Below are 19,450 nucleotides of genomic sequence, written 5' to 3'. Positions count from 1 at the left end.
CAAAAAAAGCTCAATCACGTTTCAGAATTAACACTTTATAAAGTGTGTTTAAAGCATGATTGCATTCCCGTTAAAACAACTCTAAATCTCAAAAGGGTGTGCAATGTTTTAAATCTCAAAAGGAAAATAATATTTGTATTAAATATGAATAAAAATGGCAAATAATAAGGTCAATGTCCCAAACCCAACCCTGACACATACAAATGTATTCTGGGCAGAGGTTGAACGTATTTAAAAGATAATTCTGCGCACACACACACACATTGTTTTATTACATTACGTTAATTACATTTTATTTTACTCAATTACACAGTTGTCAACATACAAGAAATCAGTAGAAGCATGTTCAATTCACATCAAAACAATTACAAACAAACATTGCAGCAATATTAGTGAGGTTTCTGGTTGCCCAAAGATTTTTAGTTTTTTTAACATTCACATAATAGATGACACTGGTGGTGTTTGAAAACACATTTTTGGTCTCCACACAGTGTGGGAAAATGTTTATTGTTGCTTTGATTTCAAATAGAAGTTTGTCCTTCACTCAGTCTTACAATGATTAGCAGATGGTCCACAGTTTCTCTCTATTGAATACAAATATATCAATCTGAAAGGTGTGTTGACCTTTGTCATAATAATTGGCAAAAAAAATGGAGAAAAAGTGGGGATGTAATGCCTTTTAAAATCCTACTCTAACAAAGAAAGGAAACAATCTTAATTCATTAAAAAACCTATTTAGACCTAAAATATTAACCATGTGAAAAAAAGACATTAAACATAGCATTTAACTTGCCGTCTTGTAGTGCTAATAGAAATATTCTAATAATAGTTCTGGTTATTTTAATGGAAACAGTGCATTTATATTAATATCAAGGCAAAATAGACCTAAAAAAAAACTGTATTATGTAATCTTGTCATAGATCATTTCTCATAGAAGACTTTACTACAACCACATCCTGGGGCTTGTGGCAAAGACCCCTATTTGTTGAAGTAACTGGGGAGGGATTTTTATTTTTGGTGTTCTGTTGACTAACAACATTCATCTTCCATTTAAACCCACAAGTTATGAGAGAATATTTTCTGGGGACAGTGAATTGCAGCACCTGCCAGGAAAGACTTATAATGGTCCCTTTTGCCACACTAAGAAGACTGATTTCATCCTCTCTGTGTGTCAAAAACATGAATGAAAATAAAGACTATAACATCGATACATCTATACATAAATATAGCTCTGCTCTACAGTATGTTCTCATAGTATAGGCCTTATTGCACTACATGTACAACCCCTTTGTCGCAAGTTCATGATTCTCAAGTGGCACAATGAAGAGAGCTGCACAGAGACACAGTAGCGTGCTCTACATGCTAAGTTAATACAACAGTGATATATACATTTGGGGTCAAGAGTAGTACTTCACTAGCCATGAGATTAGTGGTGGTCAGTTGAATAATCAGCTTCCCTTTAGCTTCATCTTGTAATCTCACTCAGTCACGTCCCGACTGAGTGAGATCATTTAGAGTGTCACAGTTTAACAGGTTAACAGGTTACACTAATATTCAAAGAGCTGTGGCACTGATAGGTTTCTAAAACTAAAAACATACTCTTCTTTTCAATATTTGCAATTTACAATGATATCTATAGTTGTTACAGTTATTACAGTATGGGCGGGGTATTGATGGCTCTGGTGAGGTGGTGTGGGGACAGAGGGCTGTCTGGTTGAGGCCCTCCGATTACATGGACATGTGTTCTGGCAGCACATAGGAGATGTCATCCCAAGGGTGGCGATACAGACCCTGCTTCAGCCTCTTCTGGTCCAGGTAGTGTCCTGAGAAAATATGAAAATGGACTGTGAAGTGTTTGCCATCTTGCAGATGTTACTGTAGCTGTGTGCCTGTACACAGAAATGACTTACCAATAAATCCCATGCTGCGCCCCATGACGAAGATGCCATTCAGAGCTCCAATTTCCACAAACTCATCAGCTTCATCCCTGTGACAGGCAAGAATGAGAGTTGTTGAATTAAAAAAATGGCTGCCCACAAGGTTTTGTATTTCAACTTATACATATTGACCATGTGTGAAGTGCAGACGGACTAGTTTCATTTAAGGCAATTTCTGCATTTTTGTGGTCATTTTTAGTCTGGACAAACTGTACAACAGGTCTTTGCCGTCCACACTTTCAGATATTTGGCTCTAAGTTACTCCAAGGCATTAGGGAGTAGAAGCATTAAATAAAAGATCAGAGTTTTCAAACAGCCTTAGATCCCCATTCTCTCTGGATTCAATATAGAAATGTAACTTGAAAGCCTGTTTCTCTATTTTGTCTATTGTAAAGTAAAGGCATCTTTTTTGAAGAGGAACAAGGTGTTAACTGTTTTCAGACATGGTGAAGATGGGCAGTATTTATCGGCTCACCTTGTGAAACCTCCACAATTCCTGAGCAAGTCCACAAAGGCTACACCGATGAAGCCATCCACATTCAGGATCAAGTTGGGTTTCTAAAAAGAACACAATCAACACACAGGGAAAAGAAGAGCATGTGTGATTTCAAAAAACAAATTCAGCGCGTCACTATTTAATAAAGTCTGACGGGATGAAGTGATGAATCCTACTTTGGAGGTGGTGATCTTCTCCACATCCAAAGCGTAGTCCAGCACCTGGGTGGAGGGGAAGTGCTGCTTCACATAGTCCTTCAAGATCTGGACTCTCATGTCTGGATTGTTAATCTGGCGAAGCACAGACAATTCACTTCTATTAAAAATGTTCCTTCTCCCTCAATCTCCAGTAGTCCTTTAATGATATGTCCACACGCATGCTCAGGAGCCATCGACCTCACCGACTTGACTCTGTGGCCAATGCCCATGATCAGCTTGCCATCCTTCTTCATCTTGTTGACAAACTCCATGGGCAGCATGCCGCTGTCGAAAGCCTTGCTGAACTGCTTTGCTGCGGCATCCAGAGCGCCTCCAAAGCGGTCACCCTGAAAAAGGACAAAACGCTTGCTCATGGTGGACTTTTGCAGGTCAGTAAAGAAGTAAAGAAAGCCCACGAGTCACAGGTGTCTTACGATGGTGAGAAGGCCGGAGGTGAGACTGGAGATGAGATCTTTGCCGGCTCGAGCACAGACGATGGTGTTGTGGGCACCGGAAACAGCAGGGCCGTGATCAGCGGTCACCATCAGGCACATCTCAATGAACTGGCAGGCATACCTCGGCAACCTGCACAAAGATGAGGGAGGGGCAGATGTTTTAGGGTTAAATGGTTGTCATTGTAATAAAGAAACTTTTGACAAGTGTTAAGAGGCTGACCTCCTCTGGAACCAGAGAAGCCCCAGAGTTCCTCCGAGGCCTATTTCTGACTTGAAGACCTCCGTGATGGGCATGCCGGCGTAGATGAGCTCCTGACCCCTCTCGTCACAGATACTTGTCATGAACGAGGCAGGCTTACGGATCAGACCTAGCTCCTGCAGGGCAGGAGGGAAAAGGGAAAAACAAGTTTACTGCGTTTATGTATTCTGGTCTAGCTTTATTATTTTTAAAACAATGTGATTTTTTTCACTTTTCTTTTGGGTTTATCAAACAGCTAAAAGCTTGTGCAGAGGGCGTACTCACTCGTGCCCAAGAGTAATCCATTGGCACCGTGGGAGGAGGCATCTCTACGGCTGGCTGGATAACTCCTTTGGCAACAAGGTCATCGTAAACAGAACTGCGTGGATAAATAAGACGTAGAAGAGTATAAAAAGAGCGAATGAATCATTCTAAAAAACATTTTTACTCAAGAATATACAGAAGGGATGAATGTCACAATGAGCACTGACTTGATGAGCTCTCCTAGCTCATCAAAGCTCTTAGGGACGAAGGCACCGGCCTCCTTCAGAGCCATGTTTTTAGCTACTGCTGTCTCAGAGGCCTGGTTGGCACAGGCTCCTGCATGGCCAAATTGCACCTGAGAGGAGGGGGACGACGTAGAACATGGGTCAGAAATGTCTTCAGAACAAAACAGTCAGTCATTCCATTGTGCAATGAAGTGTAATGCACCTCTGAGGAGAACATGGTAGCACAGGTACCAATACACCAGCACACCACTGGCTTTGTGATCCTGCCCTGCTTGATGGCCTGGCAGATCTTGTACTCCTCTGTGCCTCCAATCTGTTGAAGGCAGAGACAGAGTCAGGATGTGGCAAATCAATAACCATTTAAAAGCTGCAGGCACCAGCGTGTGTGTGGATTTATTTCTTACCTCTCCCAGTACAACAATCATCTTTACTCCAGGAGTGTCTTGGTAGCGCAGCACATGATCAGTAAACACTGAGCCTGGGTATCTGCAGGAAAGTCCAATATTATAGGCCCATTCAACCCCACATGCTGACATGCTGCAGATAAAACACGGTTGCCTACCTGTCCCCACCAATGGCAACACCTTCAAAAACACCGTCGGTGGTGCGTGAGATTATGTTGTTGAGTTCATTGGACATGCCGCCTGAGCGGGACACGTAGGCCACGCTGCCTGGCCGATACAGCTTGGAGGCGAGGATGTTATCCAACATGCCTCCCGTGTTCCCGATCTTGAAGCAGCCGGGCTTGATTCCTCCAACCTGGCCAAAAACACAGAGATGTGTTGGTTTGCTGACAGAACTCTGAGCAAAATTCAGATTCTGAGAAGTAAAGCAAGACTCACGGTTGCTGGTCCAATGATTGTAACCCCCTTCTTATCTGCGGCCTTGATGATCTTCCTGGTATGGGCTTCAGGGATTCCCTCAGCGATGATGGCAATGGTGTGAATCTGAAAGCAAACGATAGAATGACGTTACTTTATATTTCTCTGCTTTTAAGCACCTCGCAGATGGTAAAGGAGGATGTGTGCACTTACCTGTGGGTACTGCAGGGTCTCCATGGTGCTGTCGAAGGCTGAACGCAAAGAGGCAAAGCTGATCAGCACGTCCACATCGGGGTGCTTCTTCATGGCGTCACTCATGTTCTTATACACCGGTATGAGGATCTCTTTATGGCCCCAGTAGTACTTCTGTTTGTGGTCTCCACTGAAAGGCAGCCATGTGGAGAAACATTTGTCACACAGTGAATTGACCTTTTACTTCAGTGATTTTGATGATTTGAAATGTACAATAGGGGACAGAGCACACTTACGTGAACGGGTAGACCATGGCTGCAACAGATGGCTCCTCTCTGGAGCAGACGTAATCAAAGTCCAGCATCCCCTGTACTGCCCGCGTCTGCATGCCCCACACGATGGACTTGGTGTGTTTGCTGAAGAGGGAAGTTGACTTGGCTGCAGGGACAGGAAAGCTGTTACAGAAAATATCTACATGCCAGGTCACAAAACTTTATATTATTTATTCTACTTGTCCCTGTGTATGTACATTACATGCAAAAAACAACCGGGCTTTTAGAAATTATATTTCGTTTCTTTTGGGTTTCTATGAAGTTTATTAAAATATTTAACACAAGCAAAACATGACCGCTACACATGAACAGAATAGAAACTGAATTAATGAAAAAGAAGTCAAGGAGGCCTTTTTCAGCCATCAATAAGATTAATAACAATATACTGATAGTGTTTCACCGCCATAAAACATGCTTTAGGGTTCTAGGATTGTTGATGTTTTACATAAATCTTAACACAAATTAAAAATGTTATCATTAAAACGTATGGGATTAGGTGTGTATGCGTCCAATTATATATCAGTGCACTCAAATTCTATTCTTGTGAGTTTAAATTACAAAGTCGTCCCGCTGTCCAAAGGGGGAGCTATAATACCGAAACTCAACCGTGCATGATCGCAAGGCTTCCTTGCACCTGTCACGCTGCTCAGCTGTGAACCCATGCATGGAAACACACCAGAGCCTCGGCGTTCACCGTGCAAATATTGGCCCGTGCAGCTGTGTCTGTTTCCTCACCGATGGGAGCTGCAGTTTTGGCTTTCTTGGCTGGCGAGTCTTCAACTTTGGCTCGGTTTTCAGAGAAAGAAGCCGTTCGGCTGGATGCTGGGGTCTGGAAATGACAAAAAGAGGTTCATCCATTTTTTAATTTCTGCTCAGCACATTTTAAAAAGTGTGTGCGCTAATGAGGAGAACTCAGTGGAGAACTGAGAACTGATCTAAAGTGTAAAAACTGGCAAAACTGGTCCTTGATGAAGGAGCAGGATAGCCTCAAACATTCTGGTTATTTTATAAGACGTCACCTGCACCATCTGGATTTCACATGTCATCGGCTACACAAGTAGACCAACTGGATTTCAGAGCTTAAAGCTTTTGTTTTAGAATTGAATGACTCTCAAGCCTAAACGACACTATCGGAGCAAATTGGCAAAGACATGAATGATTGTGCATGCTCGCAAGCCCACGAGCACACTTCTCTGAAAGCCTGCGCACTGCACAGACTTAATGGATGCCTTGGGGCAGTCGCAGTGAGTTACTGACTGTGATCTTAAGACTGAGTGAGAGCAGTCCACAATGCTCTGCGATGCCATTACACAAAAGAGCCTCTGTGCTTCTGATAATCTGGTTCACGAAAGGGAGAAGACTGAAACAGAAACAGAGGCCGTGGCATGCAAGTCTTCTCCTCACTTCTGTCTAAACAGCACCACACTATTGGTGGAGTTGACCATGTAAACCCACTGCACAGTGAGCACATAGCATCGTGACAGCCTATTTGTCTCTGCGGGGCCAGTATGTCATACCGATGTGCTGCCGCTGGAGTTGAGAAGGAAGTTGGCAGTGTGGGCAGCGGCAGGAGGCTGGTTGGGGATTGGCCGGTGGCCCAGCGCCATGCCAACAATGGCAGTCATGTGAGTTTCCGTGCCAAAGACATGGATGGGGATCCCAGTTGTCTTGCCTGAGGAGCGCAGGCAGAGGGACGTTAGAGTCTATTTGAAACCCAGTGGGTGCTTGCAGATTTAAAATGCACTCAAGAAGTATAACATACCAACTTCTCCCATCACTCTGAGGCCTTCCTGGTAGTTGGGGCCTCCACGGCGGACAAAAATGGTGACCTCATGCTCCTTCAATGGCACCTGATAGTCTCTGATGGCTCGAACAATCCCCTTAAATGTGGCTGCAACATTCGTGAAGTTTGCAATGCTTCCCCCAATGATCAAAACCTTTCCTGGAAATCATTACAGAAACACAGTTTTAGAAGAGAAAGACCCCTTTGAGGTCAAACAGTAGGCTCCGTCTGAGCGGTCGTCCTACCGTCAGGGTGCTTCTCTCTGGTCATCAGGGACAGGATGGTCTTGGCGTAGTCGTAGGTCTGCTGTTCGCTTGGTGCTCCTGAATACTCCCCGTAATTGGCCAGCTCGTTGACGCCACCCAGGTCACAGATTGTGTCGCTGGAAGAGTTTTGTATGAGTCACGCACACAAGAGGAAAAAGGCAGTACCAAGAACAGCTGTGTGTCTCCTGCTATACCGTCGTATCAATATTCTAAATAAAATGAGAGGATCAGCAACTTTACTTGAGCGCTCAACTTCAGAATGCATTGAAACAGTAAATGCATTTTTTTTCCCCCCACGGGTTCTGAATTGATACTGAACTGTAAACAAACACAACAACTTATCGGTGCACAGAGGGAATAATTAGTTATGGCTGATGTGTCTGCATGTCACGCTTTACACCTCCAACAGATGGGAGTGAGAGAGACGCGCTCATTCCTCCAGACTCACTAAAATGTCAAGAATCCAATTTACCAGGCAGCTGAACGAGCAGAGTCTGAGCTGCTGCACCATCAGTCTTACTGCTGCGTCGCTGGCGTACACTGCTAAACTCAATTATGCGTAGGGCAATCAATGTAATGAGGATAGAGTCAGGAGACAATTTTAGCAGCCAGAAGAAAACATCCAATTAGAATATTTCAGATACTTGGCTAGTGGTTCGTATTTGTTCAGGCTTTTGGTTTATTGACGGTGTTACCTGTACACCACTGAGGCGCCTCCTCCTGCCACCATGGTCCAGATCCTGCCTCGCGGGTTGATCAGGGTCAGTTTGAGGCTCGCGCCGCTCTTTGCATCAAGGTCGGCAATGTAGGCCTCCTGCAAATGTAAAAGAAAAAGGTCAACCCAGACTTGTGAGACGTGTTATGATTGCGACAGAAAGTAGGCACTTACATAACGTGTGTGTGTGAGTGTGTGAGTGTGAGTGTGTGTGTGGCCTTAATCAGTGCAGGACTTGGACAAGAGCCTCTCCATTTGGCCACAATGAATTTCCTGTGCTTGGTTTGATTTTGAAGCGCTATTAATTGGAAATATTACAGAAATATTATGAGCGATAGAGAATGTGGTGTGCATCAGTGGTTGTTTGTGACAGTCAGAGCCACAGCTGGTGGCTGAGAGTAAAAAAGCTCCCAATCAAAAGGCACCCGCTGTCCCTCATCTCCACTCTTGTCTCACAGCAGCCCAATTAGACCGGCCCGTCTGGTGCACAGACAGTCTGTCTCAAACTAACTCCTACATTACATTCATCAAAAATTTAAAAAAGTCCTGTATACATGTTATTGAACTCTGTCATGCATGTGATATTATATATTATTTAAGAATAGACATGGAGGGTTTTAAAAATACTTTAGAATACCTTCATAATACTGGTGTGTTATGGTATTGTAAGCCTAGTTTAAAAAAAAAGAAAAGAAATCCCCACTCAAAATCTGATCTTTTCCAACAAAAGCATCTCATGCATCTCATTACAGGACGTCAATATATTGAGTCTTTATGCACAGGCCCAGACGACCTTTACCCAAGCTCTGTCTTCATCGTCATACCTCTCTAGAACGAGTCATGAAGGCTGATGATGTTGATGCTACTCTTCCTCGTTAGCTCCCATGGGGCAGCCGGGGCAGAGCTGGAGAGTTACACCGCCCTTCTTCACGCAAACACATTGGAACTCAAACAATGTCTGTCTTAGTTTAGCAAGTTAATTTATTGGAAGTAAATCCAAATAATCTACCCTACATTTAGGTATGCTCTAACTTGAGATGATAGAGGTAACTCAATCTTACATTTTTTAAGATTGATAATTTGCTCAATTTACATCCTAATTAACACTCAAAATAAGCTATTTCTCCCTCTTTGGAGAACAGCAGCAGCTCTTTGATGCAGACGGATTGAAATCTGAAACATGGCTCCGGCTCTCCAGCGCTCCCTCACCTCAGGATAAGCCTCTCTTCCGAAGGGTGGAGGGAACTCCACGTCTCCCCACTTGGACTTGCAGAGATAGTCAGCTGTGGCATCGATCTTGGCCGCCATGTCCAGCACGTAAACTCCATCTTTTGTAACCACTGAGAAAGAGAAAAGTTTTTTTTTTAAAAGAGATCTATACTGCCACAGGATTCACAAACACCCACCCACTGAGTTTCATTATGTCATCCTGGGAGGACCATGCCTCAAGCTCAGGTGACCGCGACCTTCCTGCTGTCCCTGCAGGAGGTGGAGGGAAAGTGAAGATGGGGAGGAGGTGGAATGAAATCAAAGCAGGGAGAGGCGGTCTCAGCAGCCCTGCTACATCCACAGAAACAGCTGCCAGAAGGCACATACTGGTGCCCAATTATTCTATTATGAATACGGGCTGCATCATCAAACAGGAAGTGCATACATTATTGAATGGTTTCCTCCCTCAGTGCTTAAAAAATGCCCAAGAATAAACTTCTGCCTCTTGGCTTTAAGAAGACATTTGATTATGCATTGATGTTTTCATCTCCAATTTCCTTTTGATGTCCCCTTTCCAAGTTCATTATCTGATGACATATTTATATATCTGCGTTAGAACAAAATGTATATGCCATCAGACATAAGCACACCAATGTATTTGAGAAGAAAATAACCCTACCCAGTGGATTGATCTCCAGGTATGTGAAGAACAGGTCCTCATACAGGTTGAAGAGCCCAACGATGAAGCTGGCCAGGACCCTGCGGAGAGACAACAACTCATTGAACTCTCGTCTTTGCAACTCGGATCTGTTGCCGCAGCGCCACTAATGACTGAGGATGTCCAGTTAATCATATTAAAAAGGAGATATAATCACGTTACAGTTGAAATAATTAGTTGAATAATCGACAGACAGAACATTTATCCACAGCTATTTTGATAACAGACTCATTTTAATCACTTTTTAAGCAAAAGTGCGAACAGTCACTGGCATCCTCTTCTAAAATGTGAGTATATTCTCTCTGGCTTACATTATTGTAAAGTGAATATGTTTGAGACAAAACAAGCTATTTGATGTAGTCATCTCGGCATTTTGTCGACAAAACGAGAAAATTATTTGAAGGTTTTTTGACAATGAAAATAAGTATTAGTTGCAGCCCTAAAGGTGTAGGATCACTACAACTAAAAAAAAAACTCTTAATAAGACATTTACTGGCATTAAAGTTTGCTTTGGAGACAATCAGATTTAATATTTTTAAGTAAAATGTCATTCTTTCTTACAAGGCTATGCAATAAAATGTCCCTGTATAACCAGGTAAAATAAATATAAAGCATGACCATTATACATTAATATAAAATGATATTACATTTATTATTTCCATGTAATTCAAACCGTGACAAACTACAGGCAATATCCCTGACGGATTGTGAAGGCTGAGCTGGACGGGAAACAGTCCACCTGTAAATTAGCTGCTGGAAAGAAGGAAAAATCTAATTTACTTTCTCCGTCACACGTCAAAACAGAGCAGCAAGGAGTGGGGGTTGTAGGAGAAGGAGGAAGAGGAGGTGGGGGAGGCTGTATTTTGCTCTCCTGCCTGTCAGATGTGCCGGCAGCTCGGAGCCTTTGTAACCGCGTCAGCCGGTTGTCAGGACTCCGACTGGCCTGTTGGGGAAACTGTGACCCAAACCCAGAGTGACTCAGCTGTGTCTGCTTCTGACGGGAGGGCAAGAAAACTGGCCAAGTGCCGCTTTTGTTTGTAATCCAGAGTGTTGGGAGAAGAGTGCTCGCGGGGGGAGGAGGTGAGCTGGGTTTGGCAGGGTGAATTCTGGGGCAGTTTCTTCAATGTCAGCCAAGACAGTGAGTCTGGCCAGTAGATGCTGTCACAAGAGGACCGCTGGAGAGATTGATAGGAGGGGCTGAGCCACGGTATCGTACCCATCAAAATAAAAAAAGGAGGCTGATCGAAGGAAGGCGAAGCAGAGGAGAGTTTGTCATTTGTCTAATGGACCCCCCCCCACCCTCCCACCTCCCCATCCACCCATCCACCTCCTGCTGCTGCTGCTGCTGCTCCCTCCCACATGTGCTGCCAAATATCAATATCAAAGTGCTTTTACTTCATTTGTGTGACACTTTAGTTTTCCTCTTTTGGTTTAATTACATAATGGAAAATGCAGTTTTGGGCCTTTTTTTAATTAGTTTGGTGTTGAGCTTTTGTTATTAGAGCACCACCTTCAGAATATAATACCTTGTATTTGTGGTTTGAAAATCTGTTTGACATGGTAATCAATTATTGTAGGCTATTTGCAAACAGAAATGTGTGACTTACACATATGAGCTCTGACAAATATACACTAACAGGCTATAAGACTCAATATCCACTAAATACAAATATGAACCAGTTTGAAACAATAATGGAAACACAGGTTGATACAATTGAACAAGCTAATTCTACTAAAAAATTAAGCCGGTAAAAATGTATTTTAATTTTGAATGTTATCCCTAAGCTCTTGGGTTAATAATGTGGTTTTGGACATAAAGTCACACTGTAGGCTCCAGGCTTCAGATTCTACATAACATGTAACGTCCTCTGCCAGGAGTCTTTTAACTTCAGCTTTATTAACATAAAGCTGAAGTTTTAACTCACACTTTCTTGTCGTTGGGGACGTGAGTCAGCAGCTCTTTCTTCACAGAGTCTTCACTGATTTTTTCATCCACTCCAATGAGCAGCTTCTTGGCCTTGGCGTCCACATCTCCCACGTCCACCCCTCCCTCGTGGTGAAACAGCACATAGTCGCCCTCACGGGTGGCGTAGATGCACACGTAGAACTCCTCCTCCTGAACAATGGGCCGTTAAAATGACAGGCCATGTCGTTACCGGACATTCTGTATCATCACTGCCATTAGAGCTGGTAGCAGTGAGAACGTGAGTGTAAAAAAGGCATGTAAACACTGAGATGTGTCGATGCGTAATGTGAGCTTTACCTGCTTATGGGCGACAAAAGGCTCGATGAGGAAGTTCTTGAGTACGCCCTTGGCTTTTCCCACCTGGGGATCATCAACAGAGTAATTATAAGAAGATGAAATGCTTCGTAGATAAAGAAATAGTTGGGAGCAAAACAACATTTCGCATGAACTCTCATGGGTTAAAAAAAGAAAGCTCTTCTGATTGTGGGTGTTTCCATGTTGATGCAATAGTCCCCACACTGATTTTCAGACATGCTTCCTCGACTGGTGGGAGGAGGCGACAAAAGGTATAATGAATCAAAATTGACAAAGGAAAAAAAGCAGACCGGTTGAGCAGAAGGCGGAAGAAAATGTCATGCATTACTGCTGAAACAGCCACAGCTCATTTGGTGGGGCTGTCACCGTTCCTCTGTTAAAGGCCAACGGGCATGAGGTAGCCAGGGACCGGCTGAGAGCAGCCAGCCGGAGAGAACAGGACAAAATAATAAAAAAAGGGTGGAGAGGGAGTTGCCATTTTGAAGTGTGGTATGAAAAAGGCTGTTGTTAACGCGTAGAAGAAGAAAAGGAATGCCTACAAGAGGGTCAGGCATATTTAAAGAAATGATTTGACCTTTATTACCGTCCTACTGAGTAAAAAGGAAAGTAAAACCATTCATGTTGTGAATGCTCTTTGGGTATGAATGATTCAATTCAACCACATATGGAAAAACAGTGAATGAAAATGGTCCGCAATGTGTTAAAGTGTCTCGATGAAATGAAGTTATACACAGCCACTGGGACGTATTCTCCATTTCTCTGGAATACGCTCAGAGGCCAGCTAACAAGCAGCAGACTGTTTAAGTGGCAACATGCCAGAACAAAGATGTGTTTTCTTCTATCATACGTCCAAGATGCTTGCATTGGATTACAGAATGCTTCTTTTAATGGACCCTACTTATTAAAAAAAAAGGCACCAGAATTAAAAATACAAGTTTGTCACAAAATACATCTGATAGTAATTCATCTTTCTTTAACTCTATTCTATATCTACTCCTAAAAGGAGAATGAAGATACCATACAAGCTAAAGCACTGTCCATATAGCTGTGGCTTCATTTATTCGTATAAACTGCCACCAGCAGCTGACAGTTTCATCTCATCTGTGAAGAGACACATCTACACAATCTCCGTGCTGAAACACACACACGCCGACGACCAATGTTTTATGAGCCGCCCTCGTTCCTCCAGAAGCGTAGCTCCTTGGTTTATGAGGCAAAGCAGCATCCCGGTGGCACGGTGAGGGATCTTTTGTGCTGTGGTTATGCTGACTGGAGAGATGGACGGACGGTTTATTCATGAGCGCTTCAGCTAACTGGACTGATTTACTGCCAGTGGATTGATACCGAACCTCTCGGTGATCTGGGCGGCTGTTGGAGAGCAACATACAGCAGGCGGAAAACACAACAACTAAATGCATCAATGCAAAACGGGGATGGGGTGAAGGAAAGGGCAGCAGGAGGAGTGTCTGAATAAAGCTCTGTGGGTGTTCAGCGAAGTGCACGCTCTCAAACAGAGCAGAGAGGGAAAGGGCGGAAGACTTACGGTCGTCTCTCTCATGAGGCGGGTCTTCAGCCACTCTCTGACGCCGCTCAGGTCCAGGTTGACGCCAACAAGGCCCAGCTTCCCTCGCCTCTTTATCAGCTGGTCGGGCTTCACCACCAGCCTCTGCAGGAGGAAGATGAATAATGGTAGATTATAGACAAAATACCTACAATCAACCTCAGCTAAAAGGCATCAATCTGACTTTTTTTTTTTCTTTTTAAGATTGCAAAGAATCTACCTGAAATAAATCATGAAAACCATAAAATGGACAGCAGATTCCAGATCTGTTCAAAGCTATTTTTAGATATGATTTCTAAAGCTGCTCTGTTGCATTCACATCTCAACAGCATATTTATGCGTTGAACGCAACAAGCTGGTCATGGTAATAGATTCAAACTGTTGAAAACCATTGAAATGTCAAATTCTCTTAATACAATTTCACAAAGACAGATCGCTACTCTTGATTCATCTTGAGCTAAAATGATTAGTACATTTTAAATTGTTTCAAAATACAACAAATATCTGCAGCAGTTTGGAGTATTGTAGTAGTACGTATAGTGTTTTGGGTATTGGACTATTGTGGCTTTACGAGGTCGATTTACTGTCATCGAACTGGTGACGGAGATGAAAAAAGAAACAGTTGCAGATTCAACAGACATTCTTTTCACAGAGATCATAAAACAGGAAGGCGTCCCATCATTGAAATTGAAAAATGACACACAACCACGTAATACTGTTCATCTCAACTTCCAACATGTGACAGCAGGGGTGTAGTTATCATTTAAGTTTAGTTATCATCCTGGGAATTGTCGAATCCCAGATTCATGAACAATTGCATCACCTGGAAGTGGAGCCGAACGTCACCTCGGTGGGAATCTCTCCGTTCTCGCGCAAATGCAAAATGACATCCAACCCTCAGTCCTCTTTCTCGCAGGACAGATAAAGAGAATAACGTACGACAGCGGACCCATTAGTATCTGGGTGCTCGCCAATGAGCAAAGAAAGAGGGTCAGGGTTGAAGGTTAATGCAATTTCCCAATCAATTCTACTGCACAATTCTACCTCCACAGGCTCCTCGTACCTCCCAGATAAAAAGAAAAGGGAGGGAGGGAACGTCATCTTCTCCTGCAAGGCGTGTCGTGTCGTAATTCAATTAACTTCTATTACATCTAGCCGCCAGTGCTTCTCTATAAAGAACAGCGAGAGGCGATGCAACTGTGCCGTACCTGGAGAACCGCTTCTGCAAGAAATCACACCCTACAGGTGAACCCTGACCAACCTGTTGTCAGAGCGAGAGAGAATGCATTTGTCCCAACCAATAGTGGAAAAGACAAGAGCATTTTCACTCTGCGATGTTCTCTTCTGCAGTCATGCCTCATTCCCACAGAGCTGCTGGATCGCTCCGCTGTCAGAGACGTCGGCTAACAAGCGCCAAGAGAGCACTCTGCCGCCAGCCTAAGTAATTGTCTCTATAAAGAGGAGATCATTATCCACAGCCTTAAGGAGGAAGGTGCTCCAGGCATTCATGGGCTATAAATTTGTGATAACTGTTCGTTTTAGTTTTTAAAAAATCTGACGTCATCCTCCATGTTTACCGTCCCCACAGCTGGATCTTCTGCCTCACCTCTGTAAGCAGCCATGGGTGCTCTTGCGCCAGTCGTTCTAAGTCGGTCTCGGCCGTCACGTTGGCGAAGCGGAATCGGTTCTGCACAGCTGCCGATGTGCAGATGTGCTTGTAGAGGAACTCCTTTCCCGTCTGCTCAGAGATGGCTTTGGCCGACATGACAGGCTAATCTGACCATAGAGGAGAGGGAGAGATGGACAGAGAGATGTGGAGAGACGGATGAATACAGGAAAGCAGACATCCGCGATGGACAGATACATGGAATGAGAACGATTTATCAATGAGAAAAACAAAAACATGTCAAGAATTGGTCTCGTACACAAGTTAACTAGACAGCATCCTAAATTGTGTTTTCACTGAACTGAAAAAAATGAAGTTCGTCTTCACTGAATTAAGAGACTGAAAAGAGATTACAGATTCAGGCCTTCTCCTTTCGCACGGTCAGATTCTTTAGTTAGCTGAAGCATGACACAGACAGTGAAGATAGTGAAGCTGAAGACAACACAATTAGCCTCAGTGTGGTTCACCAGCACACCAAAGAGGTAAATTCCACGTATTTTCCACTCAAACAATCAGGGTCCAAACTGGACTCTGCCCGCCATCCTACAACTGCAAAGGCAATCTAGTCACGTGCTTATCTGAATGATTATTAGCACTGCCTGAAAGCAGCATAGAAATAAATGTTTTTCTCTGGTGCACCAACGAAGAGAGTCAGAATGTCCCTGAAGTTAAGTAAGAAACGTAATTACTTGTTATAGGATCCATACATTTAAATTACAAAAGAGCAGAGTTCTGACCTTTACACTTTAGCCACAGGCTTCACTCGATGAGGTGATCTCCGACAGGACCAACACCCACAGGCCGTCAGTGATATTCAATCAAGTCTCCCAACGAGGATGCACCAACGCGGCTACAGCTAATATTATTATGAGACGAATGTCCTTTAAAGTGGAGAAGAAGCCAACCAGACAATAGAAAATCTTTACAGCTATTGTCTTTTCACTGTACAGAGGTTCCTCTGTTTTTTTAGAGGAGACACACAAGAGGCAACATAGAATATTTTTTCTACATAATTGGATCAAGATCAGGAAAAACTGGAAAATGAATTATGCATATTTAGATGTACATCCCTTGGCATCGCCAGTAAGACTGCTACCACGTCGAACCGACTCCTGATGTTTGGCCACATTAAACTCCATCTTAAGATCCAGCAGCTTGTTGTTGCTCTCCGATCAGCAAGAATATATTGTGCAACGTGCAGAAACGCAGCTTTTGATCTGAACCAGCGGATTCAAACTTACAATATCATTATTACTCTTATAACGATCAAACTAATTAAGAGTTACATTTAAAGTCTGCTTGGGCTAATTGAATTCCAAAGTGTTCTGTTGTGATGTTAATGCGACACCTATGGAAGGAATAATATTATCACTCCTTCGATACCTCAAATGAAACGTGCATCAACATTGACAAATATGGCTTATTAAAGCGAAAACACACAGCGGGGTTCATTGATCACCATCTCTCCTAAATCAGAGTCCCTGTCTGTATCATGCAACCTTGGGATGGGGTTTTTGTTTCTTGGACGTGTTTCATTAAGCTGAGAGCCCTGATGTCGGCTCAAACAGGACTCCTGCTCTGCACTCCGGCCCTGGCAGCCATTTCTTAAATGGATTAATGAAACTGTCATGGTCCTTTCTCCTTATTGATCATCGCTCCTGTCCTGAGTCACCACCGAGCCGGTTCCAGATAAGATGGACCTGGTTTTATCAAAAGCTCCTGCAGGTTCCATGAATCATCCACTTTCTCTAGGTATTAAATATCACTGTGCCACATCAGCAACAACACTGATTAAGATGATGGATGGCTGCAGGAGGAGGATGAAGAGGAGGATGAAGAGGAAGAGGAGGAGGAGGAGGAGGAGGGGGGGAACAGGTCTGGACCAGCGCAAGTGTAACCGTAACCTAAACCAAACAAACAGTAAGGTAACACGATGGAAGTTGCTGCTTCATATTCCCCTGCAACGTCACCACTGTTGACATACCGACGTGTACGACACAACCTGGCTGTCTTGGGGAAGTACATGAATCAGATAGAGAGAGAGAGAAATGACTCAACCGGCTGTTTCATTCATTCACAAACCGGTCAGATTGCAATGTCTTAGCAAATATCCAAGACTGCAATGTTTTAGCAAGTATCCAGCAGTCGTCGAAAACTTTCATTGATTATAACTTCTTGATAATCGTGATTTGGCAGGTTTGACGTAGCGGTTCAACTTCTTTTTTTTTTTTTTTGGTCAGATATAAAAGACAGAAACAGACAGTTAGTGGAAGAAGCAAAGAAGTTGTTGTATTTTGAAAAACAATATGCAATTTACCTTGTGTGTGTTCTTCCTTAGACGGGTCTAGAAGTATGTTGCGGACGTAAGTGTGATTTTTCTGGTGAGTGTTGCTTCCCTCCTGCCGTCGGTGGTTGTCTGAGGTGCCAGAGAGCAGGGCTTCCTGGGAGTTTTGTCTCCATCGCCCATCTGCCGATAGGCTTGGCTGATGTTTCCTCGCTTCTGATTGGTTCTTTCGACACCATGCTCTATTGCTGCCTTCAGGGACACTGGGAAAAGTCGGCCCAAAACGAGCCAACAAGCAGTGGTTGAAGCGTCATTATGCTCCTTGACTAAAGTAGTAGTTCTACCTTATAATAAAAGTCTTAAGTAATTGTATGTTGAACAGAAATGTGTTGTTACAAAAAAATATTTGAAGCGAAATATATGACATTTATATAAACAAATAAAACAAATAGCACAGCCCTGCCCTTGTAACTATTATAAGCAACATGTCTATGTTGCGTTTTACTGCTGTAAATGTTTTAGGTTGTGCTAATTTTAGCTACTAACTCAGAAAAACATTTAATCTTTCAGTTGACCAGAACTATTAACATTGTATTTGGGAGACATTATTTTCACCAGAAAGAAAGAGGATGAAAAATTGTAATCTAAAAAAAGTAAAGTGCAATATTTGCCTGTGATGTGTATTGGTATTGACATATTTAGTTTCATTAAGTTAAAATACTGGAAGTACAATTACCTTAAAAGTGCATAACTTGAGTATATGTACATTGTAACGTTGCATCACTGACAATAAAAGAATAGGGAGTCTGAAATTTAGTTATTGATTTTCTTTATTATATTTCTATCGAAGTCAGATTTAGATAGCAGCATGCTTGGAAGATGTATTGACACATAGGACTTTTTTTTATTAATATATGATTTTTCAGGAATTCTATTATTTAATTAAATATATCAATTAATAATCAAAGGCAGTAAATACATATTGTTTGTTTTTGTAGCTACTCATTGCAGCTTTAAAATCATACAACAATTGCATGCCTAATACAATTTTCTCCACTTAATAATGCCACTGGAACAATTTCATAGTACTCGTAAGTAGATACTCACTTAATTACAGAGTCTAATCATTTAATTTACCACGGGTGGATACAAATGACGGTATCAAATGCAATTTAGTTTTCCACACGTATGAGTATTGGACAAAATCAAAACCAGAGATTCCGGGGAGCACCTGAAGGTATCATTAGTGTCCTCTCAAAGCACAAGCTCTCTTTCACCCACACACCACTCGCGGAGAAAACAGGGCTGATATTGATTGGTTGACGTTGCTCTTTATCTACACATCTACCAATAAGGGAAATCACTTCATGTTGCACACATCAAGTCTGACATGGACAGTCCCGTACTTCGAGGTGCACTTTATGAAAGTAGAGCACCAGTTGGACTTTAATCTGTCCTTGAACTAAACAGCAGTTACGTTTTTATGGTTTCGATGTTGCAGTGGAGTCAACGTGATTATTGCCTCTTCTCATATTAGCACAAGTATAAGTTATTTTAAGGTCTGATGTTTATTGTGCCAGATTCTTATGCAAGGGCAAACTGACGGGCAATCAGACAACTTGTGCAATCCAGTCTGGGGTACAAGGTTTGAAAATAAGGTATTCCAATAGAGTTTTTTAATTTTTTTATCCCGGTTTAAGCCAATTCTTACACAATGTACTGGAGGTTAATAGCGATGAAATGCATACAACATCATAACTGATGTCTTTACGGTCTACACACTGCACTAG

At 42.8% G+C, this 19,450-nt stretch overlaps 1 protein-coding gene across 2 annotated transcripts; it reads right to left on the bottom strand.

Annotated features, from left to right (window-relative positions):
* Nucleotides 1–233: 233 nt before the first annotated feature.
* Nucleotides 234–17,854, bottom strand: aclya (ATP citrate lyase a). Of its 2 annotated transcripts, none has more exons than XM_068578516.1 (27): nt 17,694–17,854; nt 15,317–15,481; nt 13,693–13,815; nt 12,132–12,194; nt 11,794–11,984; nt 9,830–9,909; nt 9,151–9,281; nt 7,922–8,040; nt 7,206–7,342; nt 6,940–7,119; nt 6,695–6,849; nt 5,913–6,006; nt 5,142–5,283; nt 4,867–5,035; nt 4,675–4,779; nt 4,395–4,591; nt 4,237–4,318; nt 4,035–4,145; nt 3,815–3,942; nt 3,609–3,702; nt 3,306–3,460; nt 3,065–3,215; nt 2,834–2,977; nt 2,610–2,723; nt 2,413–2,495; nt 1,911–1,987; nt 234–1,823 (listed from the first exon to the last, which is right to left on the bottom strand). In XM_068578516.1, the coding sequence occupies exons 2-27, from the start codon at nt 15,473–15,475 to the stop codon at nt 1,729–1,731; spliced, it is 3,279 nt and encodes a 1,092-aa protein (XP_068434617.1). In that variant the 5' UTR covers nt 15,476–15,481; nt 17,694–17,854; the 3' UTR covers nt 234–1,728. The 2 variants fall into 2 exon arrangements, with proteins under 2 accessions (XP_068434617.1, XP_068434616.1); XM_068578515.1 differs by having other exon boundaries at nt 15,317–15,486; nt 17,694–17,853.
* Between the last annotated feature and the right edge of the window lie 1,596 nt (nt 17,855–19,450).

Source organism: Clinocottus analis, unplaced genomic scaffold (assembly GCF_023055335.1).
Source record: "Clinocottus analis isolate CAN_PGR_092001 unplaced genomic scaffold, fCliAna1.0.p SCAF_16, whole genome shotgun sequence".
Lineage (NCBI taxonomy): Eukaryota > Metazoa > Chordata > Actinopteri > Perciformes > Cottidae > Clinocottus > Clinocottus analis.
This window is presented reverse-complemented; position numbering and strand designations above follow the sequence as displayed.